This window comes from Pseudorasbora parva, chromosome 25, assembly GCF_024679245.1.
Source record: "Pseudorasbora parva isolate DD20220531a chromosome 25, ASM2467924v1, whole genome shotgun sequence".
Classification (NCBI taxonomy): Eukaryota; Metazoa; Chordata; class Actinopteri; order Cypriniformes; family Gobionidae; genus Pseudorasbora; species Pseudorasbora parva.
The window spans coordinates 24,382,380-24,403,278 of record NC_090196.1 but is presented as its reverse complement, the minus strand read 5'-3'; the positions used below and the strand labels follow the sequence as shown (position 1 = coordinate 24,403,278).

Sequence of the window (20,899 nt, the reverse complement as noted above, 5' to 3'; positions counted from 1 at the left end):
TTTTGTTTTCCTCGTCGTTGACTGCGCGCACCTCGTCCGTTTGGGGAAGAGTTTATACATGAAGCGCAGACCTGGTGCGGCGTGATGAGACGTCTTTCTCGGCCAGCAGATTCGTCTGGAACTCATGGCTCTTCGGTTGCAGAGCCACACGCAATGTTACGAAATTTGACGTGCACAACGGCAAGCGAAATGGGGTCTCGGGCACTCCGCGTCGACGTCATTTTTGCCGCGCGCACCCTTGTGCTCGAGCGGACGCGTCGTGTATAAACGAGGCTTAAAGCTACACTGAAGTTTAATAAACGCAAGTTGATTCTTCAGTTCAATCTTTGTGTGCTAAAAAGGCACATGAGTTCCTGTAAAGACAGCAATACACATTCCCCCTTTTTTGCCAAATAAATGAAAAGCATGTCATCAATGTCTTCTCTCTTGCTGTATCAAAATATAACTTTCCTCAGAGATGGTCAAGTTCAGTTTATGCATGATTAGGCTATGATATAAAAAAATTTTTTTAATACTGTATCCTAAATTCTGGGTAATTAATATATCATATGCTGAAGTACATTTCTAGATTAAAAAAACTAAAAAAACAAGAACCGTGCAGAACGGAAAACCGTGATACGAACCGTGGGTTTTTTGAACCATGACGCGCCTAATATGCTCCTAAAACACAATCATCCGTTGCAGTTTTCGTCCATTTTATTTATTGTTTTTGGTACTTATTTAAATGCATTTTTTTTTAACAGACTGAGAGTCCATGCTTTTATTGTTTTTGGTTGTTTTGTTCATTGATTGTGGTTATTTAAAATATTTTCCATTTTTAGTGTTAAATAGTCTTTAGAAATTAAATTGTATAGATCTTTGAAAAGGTGTACCTGCATTTTTATGCCATTATCATTATTTTAGATGAAAATGGTCTCAGAACGACAATATTATCATTTATCGCAATAATTACTTGGCCAATTTATCGTCCAGCAAAATTTGTTATCGTGACAGGCCTACACACCAGACAAGAAAACAACTCTTAACAAGAAATCTTATCAGACAAACATTTTGTTGTTGTTGTCCATTTTGTTAATATAGCCCAATATATCTGACTAAAATCCAACGACATAATTTACAATTCAACCTCACAACAACATTAAAATTAAGTCAAATTAAATCTACATTAAATCTCATTTTTATTCATGGCGATAACATGGAAAATGTCATGTGTAGTGGATGATTTCTGACATCTGTTAATAAACTTTTAAAATAAAAATGCCATGAAATGAACATTATAACCAGTAGATGGCTGCAGAGGACTACTCATTAGCTTTATTTTCACAGATAATTATTTTCACAGGTTAATGACAAATGACTATTGTAGCAAACTATTAGTTGTTAGTACTTTTGTTGTTTTGAATTATGATAGTGTAGTACAGGAAAAGTCACAAAGTCTCATGCCATTTAGATGAAGGGAACTTTTTTTTCCCATTAAGCCCAGACCCCAACAGTCTGGAAGGATTCATTATTTAATAACTGTGATTACATGCAAATACAAAATAATCTTGAATAGCTTATTGAAAAAAAACTTTAACAGTAGAAGCTGCTAAATGTATTCAGCCAATACAGACTCTTTTTGTTCACTGAGCTATTTTGGCATAAGCTTGTCAGATGTTTTGTCCATTTCTTTGCAGTGGTTATCGCTGTCAATCACAGCAATTTTAGGAGGGACTCTCGGAAGAATTTAGTGGAATCACTCCAGTAATTAAATGTGTCTGTCAGTAGCTGGTCATCTGCATGACAAACTAAAGTTTTCTTTAAATTATGAATGGATTATATGTAGAAAGTTAGAAAAGAGTGCCCAGTTATAGCGTGCATGAGCTCACGTGAAAATTTAAACTACACACCGCACAATGAATCACATTTACATCGTACGTAAGCTTTGGTTTTATGATGAGCGGATTTGCCATTGTATAGGTCTCAGTAATATTGTAAAATATTACTACTATTTAAGATGACTGTTTTTTTTTTTTTTAATATATTTTTTAATGTGCTGCTTAAGATTTCCTTGATACTTTTTTTAAAGTTCAAAAGAACAGCATTTATTTGAAATAGTTACTTTTGATCAATTTAATACATCCTTGGTGAATAAAGTTTTTATTTTTAATTATTTACTCACTCCATACTTTTGAATGATAGTGTAATTGAAAACGGTTCCCAACAATTTAAATTTCACAATCCCTAAAAGTGCCTTTTTCCACACTAAAAACAGTCGTTTTTGTTTTCTTGTTCCATCACCTTTCTTTCTGCATTTATAACAGCTTTGTTTGCTGCACATCTGTTCAATTTCATTATATCCATGGTTATTTCCCCATCTTTTATAGCATATTTCCAGCTATAGAGCGTTCAGGTGAAATTGCAAACCAAGTGTTACTTATTGTGCCATTTGCTTTGGAACTGCATTACTGCTGTATTTATGCACCTGCCGTATTCAAATCTAACTTAAAGATGAATATATTGTGTTTTTGCTCTACATGGGGTAGGAGGACCTTTGATTTACTATTGGCATGCGTTTCCACTAGTGCTTGTTTTGTGGAAAATGTGATAACGGGTAACCGGCCATAAAATGCAAATCAGCCTTTGTTGTATTTTATTTCAAATGCAGTCGTCTTCTCGCTGTATACGGAGATGATAGTGTGGGGTCTGTTTATCAGTTATGTGACAGCTATCCTAAGAATGATACCAGCACTGGAAGTTCAGTTCTCAGGTTGTGACCGTGAGAAATGCTCCTTTCAGTTATCGTTCCAAAAAGGCCTCCAAAAGTCTTCTTTCATGCTTTATCATAAAAGCTGAAATATCTCTCTCTCTTTTTTTGAAAGACTAGAGGTACAGCCTGTGTGCTCTGGGATGCAGAAGAGATTCCTCTATAGCGACCATCAGTGTTTATGATGCTAGGTAGCCTTGTAGCAAGCACAATATATTAATAGAAGAAATATCATCTGGGCACATGCCTTGTTTATAAGGATGAAGTTTGGATTTCGTGGTCTCTTAAAATTCTCCCTTGAGTCCATCCAAGATTGACAGGGGTATCCGGTATACGGCACTATGAAATGTGATATTTTCTGGGGTTCAGCAATGTTGCAAAGACTTTTATTGTTGTGTTAATCACATGTCTGGTGTTTTAGTGGCCACAGCCGACTTGCTGGGGAAGAACCGAGGGCTGGATGTGGTCTTCAAGCTTATATCTCCACACACCACCAAGCACTTACGCACCGTCAGGTGAGTATTACATTTCATGTGGGTGCGTCATTGGTGTATGCTGATCTTGCTCCAACTTGACAGTAAAAGAGTTCTGCGTGCTGGGAAGGCTGGTTGTTACATTAATCACTTTCATGCTTACATTAGTCAAAATCATTTTCTATTATATGTGTGTGCGTGTGTGTGGGCATGTTTTTGTGACATATGAACACATGGACACAAAAGTGTATAATGACATGGGTATGACATAGGTATTACAAGGAGAGGGTGAAATATGAGGACATTGGCCATGTCCCCACTTTTCATTGGCCATGTCCCCACACTGCGTGCGTGTGTGTGTGGATGTAATCCTTCACCACAAAACAAGTCATAAGTAACACGGGTAAAAATGGGTTAAAATTATCGATTTTTCTTTTATGCCAAAAAATCATTTGGATATTAAGTAAAGATCATGTTCCATGAAGATATTTTGTAAATGTATATAAAAATGTGTTGCTAAGGACTTTATTTGAACTACATACATCAATGGAAAGGTTATTTATTCAGCTTTGTATAAATCTAAATTTGACCCCTTTGACTGGTTTTGTGGTCCAGGGTCACATTAGTTCTAATGTGGGATTCATATAATAAATAAATAAATAAATGAATAAATAATTGTAACAATTTCTTGCATTTAAATAACTTGCAATGTGCATGGCCTTAAAAGTCAGACTGCTGACCTTCTGGTGTTGGAGGAATTTGAAATCATATATTTTATATATATATATATATATATATATATATATATATATATATATATATATATATATATATATATATATATATATATATATATATATATACATACATACATACATACATACATACATACATACATACATACATACATACATACATACACACACACACACACACACACACACACACACACACACACACACACACACACACACACACACACACACACACACACACACACACACACACACACACACACACACACACACACACACACACAAGAAGGTCAGCAGTCTGACTTTTAAGGCCATGCACAATGCAAGTCTCTTTCTCACCTGCAGGCGCAACCCGACTCACCTTGCTATAATAAGGGCCACAGCATAATCCTAATGTCAAATCCATGAAATAGCAGATGTTCTGGTAAATATTAGTGCTCCAAGGCTGAGCTTGTTTGTCAAACATAGCAAGGTGGCAAGGCCTTATTTTCTTTTCTTTTAAACCAGTGTCAAAAATGGTTTCTAGTTTTTAGTCTAAAATATTTAGCTACTTAATTGTTTCTCAGATGAACATGTGTTTTCCCTGCACAGGAAAGCAGGTGGGTTCTTTTGAAATTAGTAGACCGACTGTAGGGGGTTTTGTGTTTTGTTTGCTGCGCTGCATGTGGCATGACAGATTATCAAACCAAAAATGCGGCCCTCGTGCACTGGTCTAGTATAAGCCGTGTCTTATATTGTAACTCATAGATCAAATCCAGTCCTGGGAAATTTGCATGCACAATACAACTCATTTTAGCAGCCATGCTCATTGAAATGCCCAGAACATGCTTGCTTACAGGGGTTTGGCAACTGCACGCTGCATAGATATGTGTAAGCCAGGCGCTGATTGGCAGTTACTAGCCTAACTTTGGTAAACAGTGCTTGACCTGCAGTGACAGGAAACGCATTCCTACATGAAGTGTACTGCACTTGTTGAGTGTGTCTTGATGCTGTACAGAGCAGCAAGCCCTGATCCAAGCTGTGTTCTTGGATTTAAATCCACTAATCAGGGTCCCTATGCAGTGTACACTGTGTAGGGGATATCAGGAGAACTGCATTTCACTATTAACTACAACTTTTGCCTCAATAAACAATATTTATAGTTAGTGGGTAGTTGTTAAGTTTAAGCATTAGGTAGGGATGTATAATATGGTCATGCAGAATAAGGCATTAATATGTGCTTTATATGTAGTAACTGTCCTAGTAATATGATATGCATGATGATAAGGAACTAGTTAATAGTAAGATATGGACCCTAAACTAAAATGTTACCAAAAGTTTGCGTAGTATTGAAGTGGCAAACAATGACATAGACATAGATTTCCTTCTGCTGGAATTCTGTTACATTAAATTAAAAGAATTGCTGGTCTTGAAAGGGTTCCAGATATTATCATCTGACAGATAAAACACTGCAGACATGCTGTTGGCAGCAGACTAGCCTTGTTGGGTAACTGTAGAGAGCCTAGAGAGGGCGCTGTACTTCCTTCTGCCAACTGTTGGAAAGCTGGACAGATTCCATATCGTGTTGCTGATGGCTCCCTGCACGCATACGACGGATTACAGCAGAATGGCATCTAATTAGAACGCTCTCTTGTACACTTCCTGTCGTGTGGGACGCACCAGAGAAGAAAATCTGCATGTGCACCAAGCCGGCAAGCACATGCATCAGATGTGGGTGTAATCCAGTTCTAGACTTACATTCAATATTGTTGGTTTAATTTGACATTATCTGCCTCAGAGCTGTGCCCCTGGAGTTAAGCAGCCAGAGAGGGTCCTTAGGTTATCACACGGACTCGGAGAGGCATTGATTAGCTCTAGTCTTTAGTTCCGATTTAAGAGCAGCTACAACATCGGCAGAAGCTCTGGACACTAATTGGTCTGGCCATCAATTAGACAGTGATGCTTCACTTAACCTGTTGGCAGTGAACACCAAATTAACAAGAGAATGAGGCAAGATAGCCTGGCCCTTCGGAGACTAGCGGAGACAGGCTGTGTTCAGAATAACATACTAGCATTCTATTATTTCTGCAGTAGGCTTGTACAGTAGTAATACTGTGGACAATGCAAAGTAATGTTTGAAATGGTAACAATAGTATGAGGAATATTCACTATTAACTTTGACTTTTGCCTCAATGAAATCCTAATTTACTGCTTATTAATAGTTAGCAAGGTATTAAAGGAACACTGCACTTTTTTTTTGAAAATAGGCTCATTTTCCAAGTCCCTAAGAGTTGAGTTTTACCGTTTTTAAATGCATTAAGCCGATCTCTGTATCTGGCAATAGTACTTTTAGCATAGCTTAGCATACATCATTGAATCATATTAGACCATTAGCATCAGTGCTCAAAAAAAAAGTACCAGTTTTTTGCCTATTTTCCAACAAAAGTGAAGTCTTCCTTTAGGGGATGTAGAATAAGGTCATTAAAAATAAGGCATTAATATGTGGTTTATAAGTGCTAATAAACAGCCAATATCCTAGTAATTTGCATGCTAATAAGTTAATAGTGACAGTTGCACCCTAAAATAAAATGTGTGTGTGTGTATATATATATATATATATATATATATATATATATATATATATATATATATATATATATATATATATATATATATATATATATATATATATATATATATATATACTCACCTAAAGGATTATTAGGAACACCTGTTCAATTTTTCATTAATGCAATTATCTAATCAACCAATCACATGGCAGTTGCTTCAATGCATTTAGGGGTGTGGTCCTGGTCAAGACAATCTTCTGAACTCCAAACTGAATGTCAGAATGGGAAAGAAAGGTGATTTAAGCAATTTTGAGCATGGCATGGTTGTTGGTGCCAGACGGGCCGCTCTGTATGCGGCAGTCCTGTGGGTGAAAATACTTTGTTGATGCTAGATGTCAGAGGAGAATGGCCCAACAAGCTGATAGAAGAGCAACTTTGACTGAAATAACCACTCGTTACAACCGAGGTATGCAGCAAAGCATTTGTGAAGCCACAACACGCACAACCTTGAAGCGGATGGGCTACAACAGCAGAAGACCCCAACGGTTACCACTCATCTCCACTACAAATAGGAAAAAGAGGCTACAATTTGCACAAGCTCACCTAAATTGGACAGCTGAAGACTGGAAAAATGTTGCCTGGTCTGATGAGTCTCGATTTCTGTTGAGACATTCAGATAGTAGAATCAGAATTTGGCGTAAACAGAATGAAAACATGGATCCATCATGCCTTGTTACCACTGTGCAGGCTGGTGGTGTTGGTGTAATGGTGTGGGGGATGTTTTCTTGGCACACTTTAGGCCCCTTAATGCCAACTGGGCATCGTCTAAATGCCACAGCCTACCTGAGCATTGTTTCTGACCATGTCCGTCCCTTTATGATCACCATGTACCCATCCTCTGATGGCTACTTCCAGCAGGATAATGCACCATGTCACAAATCTTGAATCATTTCAAATTGGTTTCTTGAACATGACAATGAGTTCACTGTACTAAAATGGCCCCCACAGTCACCAGATGTCAACACAATAGAGCATCTTTGGGATGTGGTGGAACGGGAGCTTTGTGCCCTGGATGTGCATCCCACAAATCTCCATCAACTGCAAGATGCTATCCTATCAATATGGGCCAACATTCCTAAAGAATGCTTTCAGCACCTTGTTGAATCAATGCCACGTAGAATTAAGGCAGTTCTGAAGGTGAAAGGGAGTCAAACTAATACAATATTTGTGTGGTGTACCTAATAATCCTTTGGTTGAGTGTGTGCATATATATAACATAATATAATATAACGTTTGTGTATTTGTATTTATATTTCCATTAATACAAATGATGCAAAATAAATTGTGCGGTCATGAAGCTTCTTTTTTGCATGAAAATGTATCATCTTCCCATGCATAAAAAATATGGCTTCCAAGCAACAGTTTCTTGTGTGCACATACTGTAAAAGTTCCTCATTTCACTTTAGGGTCTCTGAAGTAGTATTTAGGGTCTCTGAAGTACTATGCAGTGTTTATGACACTAATCAGTATAAGGAAGATTTTTTTTTTTAAAGTGGTCATGACGTGACATTGACTTTGGGGAAATCAAAGTGCGATCTTTTGGCATATAATATCATTAATACATCCTGTAAGTTCCATAACTTAAAAAGTCCTCATCAATAAAATAAACCAATAAGCCCCAAGAAGCCGTGGTTTACAGTGAATTTATAACAGCCAAGGGGTGTTGTTAGGCATGACACGGAGAGGATATAAAAGCATTTATATAATCACGCTGTAAAAAAACTTTGTTTGAACCAGCGAGGACCCCGCTATAGGGATGGGATGGTACAAAATTTAATATTACGCTTATAGTGACCAAAATTATCACATTTATCAATGTTATCATGGTTTTGTTTAAAAGTGGAATACGATTTACGATACGATACGATCGTAATACGATACGATTTAAAACAATCTCAGTTCAATATGTCCCCGTAATTATTTATGGGGTAAAAAAAAAAAAAGTCTGTGTAAAAAGTTTACAACGAATATACGTTATTATCCCTTAAATGTCTATAATAAAATCTAATAATAATATAATAATAATAATATAATAAAACTTGTTTGTTTGTCTTTGGTTCAAAGCCAAATGCTGTGAACTTTTCTTCACTGAAGTTTCGCTCATTTTTGTGTCCAATTATTCCCCAGATGTAGTTTTTGGTATTGAGGTCAAAGTTAATTTCCTTTGCGTTCGTGATACAACAGTGGGTGATGATGATCACGAAGAAGACTGCAGATATGAAGTGCTCCTCCTATTGCCATGACTTTATTTTTGCATATTCTGCACACAGGGTGACCATCCTCGATTAAGTTTCCCCCAGAACTTTTGTAAAAGCCAAAATATGACACACCTCACATTTGGTTCTTTTAAAAGGCTGAAAAATCTCCCGAGCGCTGTCACTGCCTTCTGCCATTTCTTCTTGTTCAAAAAACAATGTTGCTTGATGTGTCTGCGCCAGACTGGTGCTGGTTGGACAGGATTTAACACGAGTTTTCAAAGTCATGATAATCAAACAGTCTTAATGATAATTACATTTTAAACGATAATACTAACCATCAGTACATGGTACTTATGTGGTTTTAGTGGTTTATAGTGTAACCATCCCATCCCTACCACAAACAATAACTAATGGATTTCATTTGCAAACCGTTAATGGTAGTTTAATTCATAATTAATAATCCTAGTCATTTTCAAACAACGCTTTATTATAATGGCTGAGTTTATCTGGACACTTGCCAAAACTCCTGTTATAGTGATGCTCTTACACTACACAATAAATCTCTTACTGTATTTGCATTGTTAGTTATGGTGAAAGCATTCAACAGATCTGCTCAATGCTCATCACTGCAACATTCCCTGTGATGGGAATAGATCTATAATAATTCATTTCAACAGCTGTAATAGTAAAAAATTGTTCCACATGTAATACTTATTTCATATGCAAAGATGCCAGTCATATAATTTACACTGAAGTCTCACAGCAGACACGCTCCTTCAAACAGAACACTCAAATCAGAGGACTAAAATTAGGAAGGAAAATAGCCATTTATTTCTAAATTATGACAATGTTTTGATGTAAAAATCATGTTATCATTATAAGTGCACCTCAGATCAACAGGAAATCCAGTTTGGATGCTTTTGTGATTTATATATTTCACCTTTTAAACACTTCAATGAACTGAACGGTCTGTGAAAGTTGCACTCTTGGATTCAGTATCCCCTTTGGAAGGACTGTTTTGCCCACACTGATTTCATGTAAACTCAGAGTATAAATGTCATAAGCTGTTACTTTCACACATGCAATCCCTTAAGACTGCTGAAAACACTTCAGTATCACTTGAAAGCCTATATCTCTGTAATACATACATTGGTTAAAAACGGCCTCTGAGGCCTTTACAGTGCGCTGCAAAGTGTTCGAATGTTGAGAATTTCTCTCTGTTCACTCTCTGATGAATATGAAAAAAACAAAATCCACAGGCAGAACAGATCAACAGATCTTCCATATTGTCAAATTTGTCTGCTGGCTTTCTGCTGACAGCCTGGCCTCATTGCTTAAATCCCTGCGGAACATCCGTGCACTGATGCTCGTAGTCCTACCGACTGATACCGGTTGTCATTTCAAAGAAGCGACAAGCCGTTTGCTTGGGGAAACAATGGCATTTGCCTGCCGCTGAAATTGCAAGACGCCGTTGTTTGCATTAATATCAGCAGCGTGACTCAAAGACTCTGACAGCGGCAGCGGCGCGATATGATATGATTTCTTTATGAAGCTCCCCGAGTCCACAAACAGAGAGGCTGCGGGTAAAACGGCTTGACGATACTGAGCACAGAATAGCAGTTTTGCGTCAGCGAGCTCCCGTCTGCTCAACCGCTGTGCTGTTTGTACTCTCTTGCAGTTGGTGAACAGGGAGTGACATATTGTCTCTGTGATGGAGCCTAACAATGTTGCTCACTGTAGGGGTCCGGCTACATACTGGTGTATGTCAATGAGGTTTTCAAGATTTACAATGCCATGGTGTGACCAGAGACACAGAGAGAGACAACAAATTAGATGAAGTCTTGCCTAACCAGTCACTAACTGTCTGTCTGTCTTATCATAATGTTTGTTTGTTCTATCTATCATTCGTTCTGTATAACATTTGTTTGTTCTATGTACTGTTTGTTATTTTATCTGTCATTCTGTATTTCATCCACGTTATCAGTAACACTTTACAATAAGGTTTCATTTGTTAACTACGATATTTAACATGAACTTACAATGAAAATATTTCTAAATCATTTATTTTATAAAGCATCTCAGTTCATGTTAAAGTGAGGCTAAAGACTACAGCCAGTAGGGGGAGCTATTTCCACATGTTTTCAACCTGTCCAATTGGGTGTGAGATCGTACTCACAGCGTTTGCACCTCGGGCAGCCGCGGTCATTCATGTAAACAGAAGTGAGTGTTTCAACTTCTCAAATGAATTCCTATGAAAGTTAAGCTTCCAAGGGCATGAGCTAGAAACGCGCCAGAATGAACACGCGCTGTGAACATATGCCGCGGCCGCGCTTACCTCAGCTCTCGTGATCGTAATCTGACTCCTGCTGCATTTGTGTCGTGACACTGAATCGGCTCTCTCACATTATATTGAACAGACACGTTCAATTTTTTATTGTAATGTCTCTGTTCTCTAACTGAACTGATTTTATTCAAATGAATGTGGTGGGCAAATAATACAGTGATCCAGTAGCGGTGGCTTTGGGAGGAGCAGTGAAGCAAGTGCATTCTGGGAGTTGTTGTCTTTCATCCCCAATAGACAAAAATACATATTCTGTCTTTTCTCAGTCTAGAAGGCACCACATTCAAATATACACAAATAAATATATAAATATGCAAAAATAATTTCACATTTCTACTACATTAATGACCCAGTTTAAATACAAAGCGTAATGCTAAATCACTGAAGTAACCCTTTAAAGCAGCACTAGGTAACTTTTCAACCTTCATAATATATTTTTTAAGACTCTTGTGATGATAAATCGACTTACAATAGGTTGAATGACATGTCTGCCATAGCCTGATGGGGTCTGTATCGTTTTTAATCGTACTTTTAAACTTCGGGTTTCGGGTAGTAACCCGAGAAAAAGAAAAGAACTACAAAATTCGACTGCTTTACGGCATATACGTCACTTCCACCAACACACACACTTCCTTACATTCGGACGTGCGAGCCCAACTTTGTTCGTCGGATAATATAGTCATGTCCGAAGCAGCAGAGACAAATAAGAAAGAAAAGGTTTTGTTGGAGGAAAGCAATAAGAGGAAATGATAAAATGATGGGATTAAAGGCAGGACGAGGATCAAAATGTGACCAGCGTTTGCTCGTCGGCGTGAGCTGAAGGAGGCGTGCCCGACCGATGTCCTGCTTGTTACGGTGAGCTACCACTCAAACATTGAACTGAAGTATCATATAGATTCTGTAAAACGGTAACCAATAGACTACTATAATGACACTGGCTTGTAAACGTGAGCATCGTGATTATTTGGCGTTTGAAAAAAACAAAACCCATGAAATTATATTCATATGACATGCTGAAACATAAGCCACTAACTGTAACGTTACCTGGGATGAAGACATTTCACACGTGCCGCCAGAAGTGCTGCACCGACCCGCGGGACGCTTTTATGAAGTTGTTTGGCCCGCACCGCACCACTGTATATATTTTTACAACACGCCGCGCACCCGCGACCATTAAATAGACATACGGGGTCCGCGGGTTATGAGACGACCCACGCATCACTAGTTCAGGGCTATCAGGGTTGTCATGTCAACAAATGCATGCGCGATGGCATCCCCTGTTGTAGGATTACAGATCTTACGACAGTAGTTGAGGACATTATTTTTTCCAAACTGTAGGGGGACCCCGAGAGCAAAAGTAGCCAAGTGGGGCTTTAAACTCTTTAAAAATTTACTAGTACATTATTCAAATTGAATGCTGTATCTGTTAACAGTTAATTTTACAACAATGAATAAGTACTGTAATGTATGTATTGCTCGTTGTTAGTTAATATTAATTGCATTAAAGTGATAGTTCACCCAAAAATGATTTACTAACCCTCAAGTCATCCTAGGTGTATATGACATTCTTCTTTCAGACGAATACAGTGTAATACTAGCCTGACAAGCCAGACCCACATCAAGATGTTTGGTCTGGAAACTCACCATAGACAGGGCTCAATCTGAGGGGCGGGATAAACGGTTGTCTTTCAAACTCCCTCTGCACGCGATAGGATAGCGGTACACCAACCGGAGCAACGGCGGTGAAGGGGAGCTCGCTGACTGATTAAACATTCGCCGTATCCGGTCGGCTAAACTCCGAACACATCTTCCCTTTTTAAGAATGACTTCAGTGCTGCTCTTTGTTCTTTTCTCAGAGGAAAGCTTAACTCCAAGTCTTCCGGAGGCGCGGGCAGAGCTGATTCGAAAGACCGCCGCCGTTCGCCAGTTTCTGTGTTTACTAGAAGACTGTGTTACTAGAAGCACGCAAACGCAACTCGGCCGTCGTCATTATGGCCCCGCCCGCCGACTCTATAGCCTACCTACACGATGTGATTGGGCCGTCCAGATACTGAGGAATACAGCTCAGATAGGAATTGAGAGTTGCTAGACCACACTTGCGGGCAAATTAAATTTGCTGCCGCTAGGGTGCGTCTAGATTTCTAGGCTAGTGTAATACAGGAGTTGCTTAAAAAAATGTCCTGGCTCTTCCCACCTTTATAATGGCAGTGAATGGCTGTTTCTGTTTTGAAAGTGCATCTATCCATCATAAAAATGCTCCACACGGCTCTAGGAGGTTAAGAAGGGCTTTCTGAAGCTAAACGATGTGTTTGTGTAAGAAACATATCCATATTTAAAACTTAGAAGAGCCAGGACATTTTTTATATAACTCAGATTGTATTCGTCTGAAAGAAGAAAGATAAATGGGGTAATTTTCATTTTTGGGTGAACTAACCTCAACAACTGGAACCTACTGTAAAGTGCTAACACATCTTTCGTTTCTTCAGTCTATTTAGTATATTTAAAGAAATGTAAAAAATAAATTTCTTTACATTTGAATTAACTTTCCTTTCTTGCATTCAAATATATTTCTGCATGCTGTTTGGTACCTTGATTCGAATTCACTAGGACCCCGTGGGTCCTTAAAAAGTCTCAAATTCCGTTTGATCAAATTTAAGGCTGTAAAAAGTACAGCACAAGTAAATGTTATAAGAAAAGTCTTAATTATCATTTGAAGAGGTCTTTAATTTGGGAACAGAAAAATAAGAATCACGATATGGCTTACAGGCTCATTCAGTGCAGTTCGCAATCAACAAATTGCACAGATTTATGCCAAGCAATTGCAGATTGCTAATGTTTTACTGTTGATGAATTAGACCATTGTTTAACTTATGCTGTTCATATCACATGCAAACTTGTCGCTTTTCAGAGAAATTTGCCATTCCAGTAAGTGCAGCTGCTTTATATACTTGGGTTACAAGGGTAAAAGTTATATTTCTACTGTTCAGAGTGTGAATTTGCATTTTCATTCAGCCCACAGCATTCACACGGTGTTGTTAACCGGTGGAATTTAAATATAATAATTTCTAATTGCCTCATTCCATTTCTTAACAAATGGTTTAATTTTTGTTTGAGGTTTTTACAGCCATTTTATGGTTTTAGGATGTTACGGTAGACATCGTGCTTTCCCGCCCATATGGTCTTAATTTTATTTGTGATCTTAATTAATTTGATTTTTAAAACCCAAAGAGACCCTGAATTCAGGAATTCAGACATTCTTAAATCAAATGAGATTAGAATTGACCAGATCCAAGCTTTCTCACTTTGTGTGGAACTTGCAGCAGATGGTCAGTGAACAAAGCGTTTGAGACCGCATGATGCACAACAAAGAATGACAGAGTCTGATAATTGAATGACAAGGGCAGCATTTAAAGCCAGATACCCCATGTAGATAATAGGCCCAGTGTTGTTGTTCACAATGCATGTGGTTTGAACACACATGGTCTCGACATTGATCTGCTCAGTGTCGTGTCTCGATCCCACCGGTGATGATAACGTGGTCCTTCGCTGCAGTGTGAACCCTATCAAAACTCTCCATGATGATTTCAATTGTGATGTGATGAGAGTTGATATTGGCTAGAATAGATAATGACGTTTGTGAGGATGGCACAAAGGAGTCTGTTGTGCTGTGTACATGAAGGACCGAGATACACTTCTTATTGTTTGAAGAAAAAGGAGCTAAGAGTCCAATCATATAAGGTGCAGAATGAAACGGTTAATGAGCTAAAATGAGAGGTACAGAACCAGGCCGTTTCTGCAGCATTTGCAGATTTTGACCATTAAGAGGCTCTTTAACCATAGACTTTTACAAGTTGTTATCAGGGTATGCATTTGCAAATGAAATAGATTTGACAGTTGGTGGATAATCCTAAATTGAAATGAGCAAATTTAGTAAGCATACTTTTGAACTTGTGTATGCGTTTGTTATTTAGTACCAATTCAAGGAGCATAGTCAATATCAAGACTGTGAGCCTGTGCTTATGTTTTACTATAAGTTTCACAGTATACCGTATTTCAGACTTTTACATATTTAACAGGTGTGCAGTGTTTACTTCATTTGATCATTTTATATTATTCTTGCCATAAAATTTACTTAGCATGGGAGCATTATAGGGTTAGTTGACCCAAAAAGTCTGTCATCATTCACTCACCCTCATGTTATTCCCAGCCAGTATGAATTTCTTTCTTCTGTTGAACACAAAATAAGATGTTTTAAAGAATGTTGGTAACCAAATAGTTGAGTAAGTGATGACAAAATTGTCATTTTTAGGTGACCTTTCCCTTTAAAAGTGGCAGCCAATACAGCTAATACATGGATTTATATGCTATATGTTAATGTTTTATGCCGCGCATTTCATCAGTTAATAATTTTCTGTCCTTGTTTGTAACACTTTTGTAGATCCTGCATATGACATTTCGATCTATGTATCTGTCTATGAATTAAGAAAACGTTGAGCACTTTCTAATTCCTTCCTTCATTTTAGTTAAAATGTGAACAGTTTGTAATAATTTGTAATACATATATGAGATGAATACATAAAAAGTGGCCACGATTTAAAGAAAACAATGGGACAGATGGAACGAATGGGAAGTTGGGAAGTTGGGTTCTGGCTTAATCTCAAGTGGTTTTCTTTCTTTCTTTCTTTCTTTCTTTCTTTCTTTCTTTCTTTCTTTCTTTCTTTCTTTCTTTCTTTCTTTCTTTCTTTCTTTCTTTCTTTCTTTCTTTCTTTCTTTCTTTCTTTCTTTCTTTCTTTCTTTCTTTCTTTCTTTCTCTCTTTCTCTCTTTCTTTCTTTCTCTCTTTCTTTCTCTCTTTCTCTGCTGCTTTTTCATCTCAGAAACTCAAAAACGTAGCTTGCTCTCTCCTCATATTTCAAGACATTGAATTGTGTCACCTGGCAGGCCAGTGGCGATATTTATTGGCAGATTGTTGCAAAGCCATTCATAATTATTCTACGTTTGCCCCCTGTGCATTGGGTTCAGGAATATGGAGACTATGCTGAATCAGCAGCCTTGTCGCTGCAAGATAAATACTCATGATCACAATGACAGCAATCTTTTTTTTCTGTTTTATTTTATTTTTTTTATAAGGCAGCAGTCTCCACCACCCTGCCAATGCTAAGTGCAACTGGAAGTGTGCCCATGGTACTTAGTTTTATGTGTGTTCAGAGGGGGGGTAGAATGGTGCGCGTATGACGCAACTGCGGAATTGAAATGCCTCATATACATTTTTTTTAATGTCATATGTGTTTTCTTTTGTTTCACAGGGCAGCCGCTGATGCTTTTGCTGCAATGTTATGCTCAAGTAAGTTTCTTTTCTCTTTTCGCTTTTATGATGTGAAGGCAAAGTATGGTAACCTTAAAGTTAGTGGACACACACTTGAAGTACACACTGCAAACTGTAGACACACACAAGAGATTATTTCTTATATAATAAATAATACTGTCTTTACCTGGATGATAACTGTCATTACCTTTTGTTGATGTGATGGTTGTTCTTGAGTCCCTTGTTTGTCCTAAGCAGTTAAACTGCCCAATGTTCTTTGGAAAAATCCTCCAGGTTCTGCACATTCTTTGGATTTCCAGTTTTGACTGATTTTGAGAGCCATATTTTTGAAGACAATTGAGGGACTCAAACACAACAATGGCAAAAGCTACAAATATTCACTTATTCTCCAGAAGGAAAAACGATGCATTAAGAGCCAGGGGGTGAAAACTCATGAGCAGGACGAAGATATGTAAAATTGTCCTCATTTTTGTTTAAAGGTTAATACTGTCCTTCAGACACTATAGAAGATAGTTTCCCAGAAGACAAACTAAGTACAATTTACCCTGATACCCAAATTCTAAAAAAGCCCCCCGCTTAATACATCATGTTTCCTTCTGGAGCATCAGCGAATGTTTTCAGCCTAGTTTAAATTTTAAGGAAAAAACAAGGGACTCATAAACAACTATCACAAACATAAAACAGCCATGGATCATCTAGGTTAAAATAAAGAAGAACACACTTCATAGATGGTCCTGCAGGGGGCAGTGTGACTCTGCGAGTCTCGTCCTGTGCTCTCCCGTTGAGAACACAGGCGCTGCACCTGTTGATGCTCTGCAGTCAGTGAGCCTGTGAATAACGTAATGCTCTGTGGGGCTTTTAGGAGCCTCCTCTAAAAGAAACACGTCTGGCCAGTGATGCCGCAATTAATTCTCCTCCGTCGTGCAAAGCTTAGTTGTCTGAGCCTTTTTGTCTGCGTGCATTTTATTTCTCCGGAGGACATGGCGAACGCTTGATAATCATCTAACGTGGCAATATTTCCTCCAGCGAGCTTTGCAGAAGTATTGTCATGTTTTCTACACATCAGATCTGCGCTGCGGCATTTGTAACAGTGATTATAACAGAACTAATCTCTTGAGTCCGCGATGACAGGACATTTTCATATTCTGGGACATCATATTCCATATTCCACTGTTCCAGAGCTTGCTTTTAAATCCTAGAAACCCTAAGGCTACATTAGCTGCACCAAAAATTATTTTCTAGAAGTCCAAGCCTGATAGAAACCATCGAAGGCATTAATATTTCAGATTGCTGTATTTGTGCAAGTCATAGAACTGCAGTGTTCTTAAGTTCATGACTCCCATACTGGGAGCTCAGGAGGGATACAAGCCAAAGTAGATTCACAACATACACCTTTTAAGTTTCAGCTCACCATAATATATATAAATAACATTATTCCCAAGGCTCTGGAACTACCCAGAACAACATGAAAGTGTTGTTCTTTTCCCTTTATTTCCTTTTGTAATTCCATCACCGAATGGTTTGCGCGTATGGAAGTAAATACCGCTGACCTTCATATTGCAAACACTCCCACTGCTCTCCGCCACGGCCTCCATTAGATGCACTGAGTGCACAGCGCGATTGGCTGCTTTCCAACCCCTTCAACAGAAGCAAGGAGTCTTTGGGCTCAGAGTCCCGTGAACTCCTTCGCATGGAGGCCCCTGCCCTTCTCTGAGAATCTTCCTCTTGAGAGATTTATGGAGAAACCTGCCGAATACTGAGCTTGGAGGATTTCTCTTAAAACAAGGAGAGTGGAAATTCTTTTGACAGTTTCGCAGGTGGGCTTTCAAACATTGATTTAATAATGTCAGTTCAACCCTGGAAAGAGATCAGCGGAAGAAACACAGTGAATCTGAAACAAATCCCCATGCACAGATCAGTGATAGATAGATAGATAGATAGATAGATAGATAGATAGATAGATAGATAGATAGATAGATAGATAGATAGATAGATAGATAGATAGATAGATAGATAGATAGATAGATAGATAGATAGATAGATAGATAGATAGATAGATAGATAAGCAAGAATTGAAATGCCATTTAAATGTAACACTTTTGATTCGGAAATAAAACTACATTATCATTTAATCATAAACGTTTCCTGTATGACCGTTTTAGGTGTTCATAAAGTCCCAGAGGTGGACTCTTGGAAAAAAAAAACATCTTCCGTTTAATTGTACACATGAACCACAATATTCACTTCACCAACAGCATTGTGAAGAGCTGTTTGTCTCTCTGTAATGCTATTAGTGCATTTTCGAAACCACAAAGCAGATCAACATGAAGTAGTTGGTCCCAAATGGACTTAAGGTTCAGTGCAGTGCTGTAAGTCAAACATTTAGTTGATTTGAATAAACAGTTCTGCTTCGGTTTGTCTGCTGATAGATCTCACCAGTGACCAGTTTAGCTGATTCTTTAGTTTGGCCTTAATGTTTAAAACATTTACTGGTTTATTTAAATCCATTTTTTTATGTACTCTTTTACTTTCATTAAAAGATGAATTTTTTATTTGCTAAATTGTATAATTATTTTGCATTTATTTTATTTTCACTGTACTTTATTTATTTAGGGCATTGTTGCGTGAATTCGTGTGTGGAGTAGATGATCCGCAATGTATTTTGACAAACTGTAAAAATCCATTCAAAATGGCGGGCATAGCAAGAAAACAATATTGAATTAAATGTAAACAAAAATGGAACATTTTACCCAATATTTGTGTGCTATGTATTTTTATTTCTTCCTGTTAAGTTAGTAACATGGTAATGCCAAACTTTAGCTCCCTACATTGAAACATTTTATGGTTTATGTCTTTAAACCATATAAACCGCTTTAAATTAGTTAAATTCATATAAAACATTGAATACTGAGTTCAGAAATTATGTTAATATGAATGATTCTCTCTCACTTAAAGCTGTGACTGAATGAGCCACTGTTTGAATTCCTATAGCTGACAGCTTGTCTTTGTAGTAATGTGTCAGTTTTGATATTAGATATTAGAAGTTATTGTGCCATCAAGCTTGGTTGCTAAGATACAGATTCTTGGCAAAACAAAGAATTGCGTTCCTCTGTGTTTTATTCTATGTAGGACAACCCTCTACAATGCTAGTAAAAAACACAGTCTTACCATGCAGAATCAACACGCTACATGTTGATGATATTTTTTGTTGTATTTTCCTGTAAAAATACCAGAGTTCATTTAGAATTATTCAAGCAGAAGATATGCCGGGGTTTTTTTCTTTCTTTTTTTTTCCGGTAGTGGGCGGAACTAATGCACAAACAGCTATCTTATTGGCTAGCGCTCATCTTTTCCTGTCCCTGTTTTGATTTCAGCAAATCAGTTCGAGCGAATGGTGTCAACGTGATTTAATATTTATGAACCCAACAGCTCATCAATCCAACTTTAATCTAATTTATTATATTGCTATTATCTATTTTTTTACAGACCAATAATATCTTAAGCACCACCACCAGTCCAAAGTTAAATGACAAATATGCATTCTTACATGGTTACCAACAGTTTTCGTTCTAATTACTAAAGTTCTATCATTAAATATAGCAACTAGCAACTACAATAAAAAATGTACTAGCCAATGGTGATTCTATTGCCAAGGTGTGCAGAGAGAGGGTTGTTGTATATAAGCAGGCTTGTGCAAAATTCAGAATTTCAGATTTCAATTGAATTGACTCACAGGAAGTTGAATTGGAATTTTAATTGGAATGACAGGAAATAGAATTAAATTCATGACAATTCAAAGAAATTCCACAGTCACACAACAGAAAGAATGTGTTAGGAAGGTTACTTTGGAAATGTAATTGCTTACTGTTATAACTTACCCATTATAAATGTGGTTTGGATTACTTTATCAATGCAAAGCAATTTCCTTTTAATATGATTAGTAACTAATTGAATTACACATTTTACCTCTGTAATAACAAAATTTCATCTACGCGGTAAAAATATTACACATTATCTACCTTAAAAATAATGGTAACAATGTTACATTGACTTTCAGTTGTTATTCAATTAATAGTCTCTTTGATGCTGGCACAAGTAGAAACAAACTTGTTATTGCACAAGCATTAGCAAAGTTATTGCTCATTGAACAAAGCAACATTCTTTAATAATAATAATAATTAATAACAATATTTATTATTGTAGTTATTCACATCACAACCTAATCATAAGCTCTAATTTCTGCACAATGGTAACGGTCAGAACTTCAACATAACAGAAATTAGTTTAAATGTCAAACATAAATGAACTTTATCCACTAACAGATGATTCCCTTCACTCAAAAACACATTAAACAACTTCATTTCAATATTAATCTCCATTTCCAGCCATATGCAAAGCATGCTGGGAACTAACAATGGTGTCCCAATATAAAACTGCATAATTGAGCTAAATC

The 20,899-nt window shown here is 37.4% G+C and overlaps 1 protein-coding gene across 3 annotated transcripts in view; it reads left to right on the top strand.

Moving 5' to 3' along the window:
• Positions 1 to 20,899, top strand: part of LOC137065088 (cytosolic carboxypeptidase 4) — a 217,664-nt gene that overhangs the window by 55,691 nt on the left and 141,074 nt on the right. For all 3 annotated transcript variants that reach the window (XM_067436651.1, XM_067436653.1, XM_067436652.1), the window contains exons 6-7: positions 3,168 to 3,261; positions 16,427 to 16,464. In XM_067436651.1, coding sequence (XP_067292752.1) covers positions 3,168 to 3,261; positions 16,427 to 16,464 — 132 coding nt within the window. The remainder of the gene's footprint in view (positions 1 to 3,167; positions 3,262 to 16,426; positions 16,465 to 20,899) is intronic.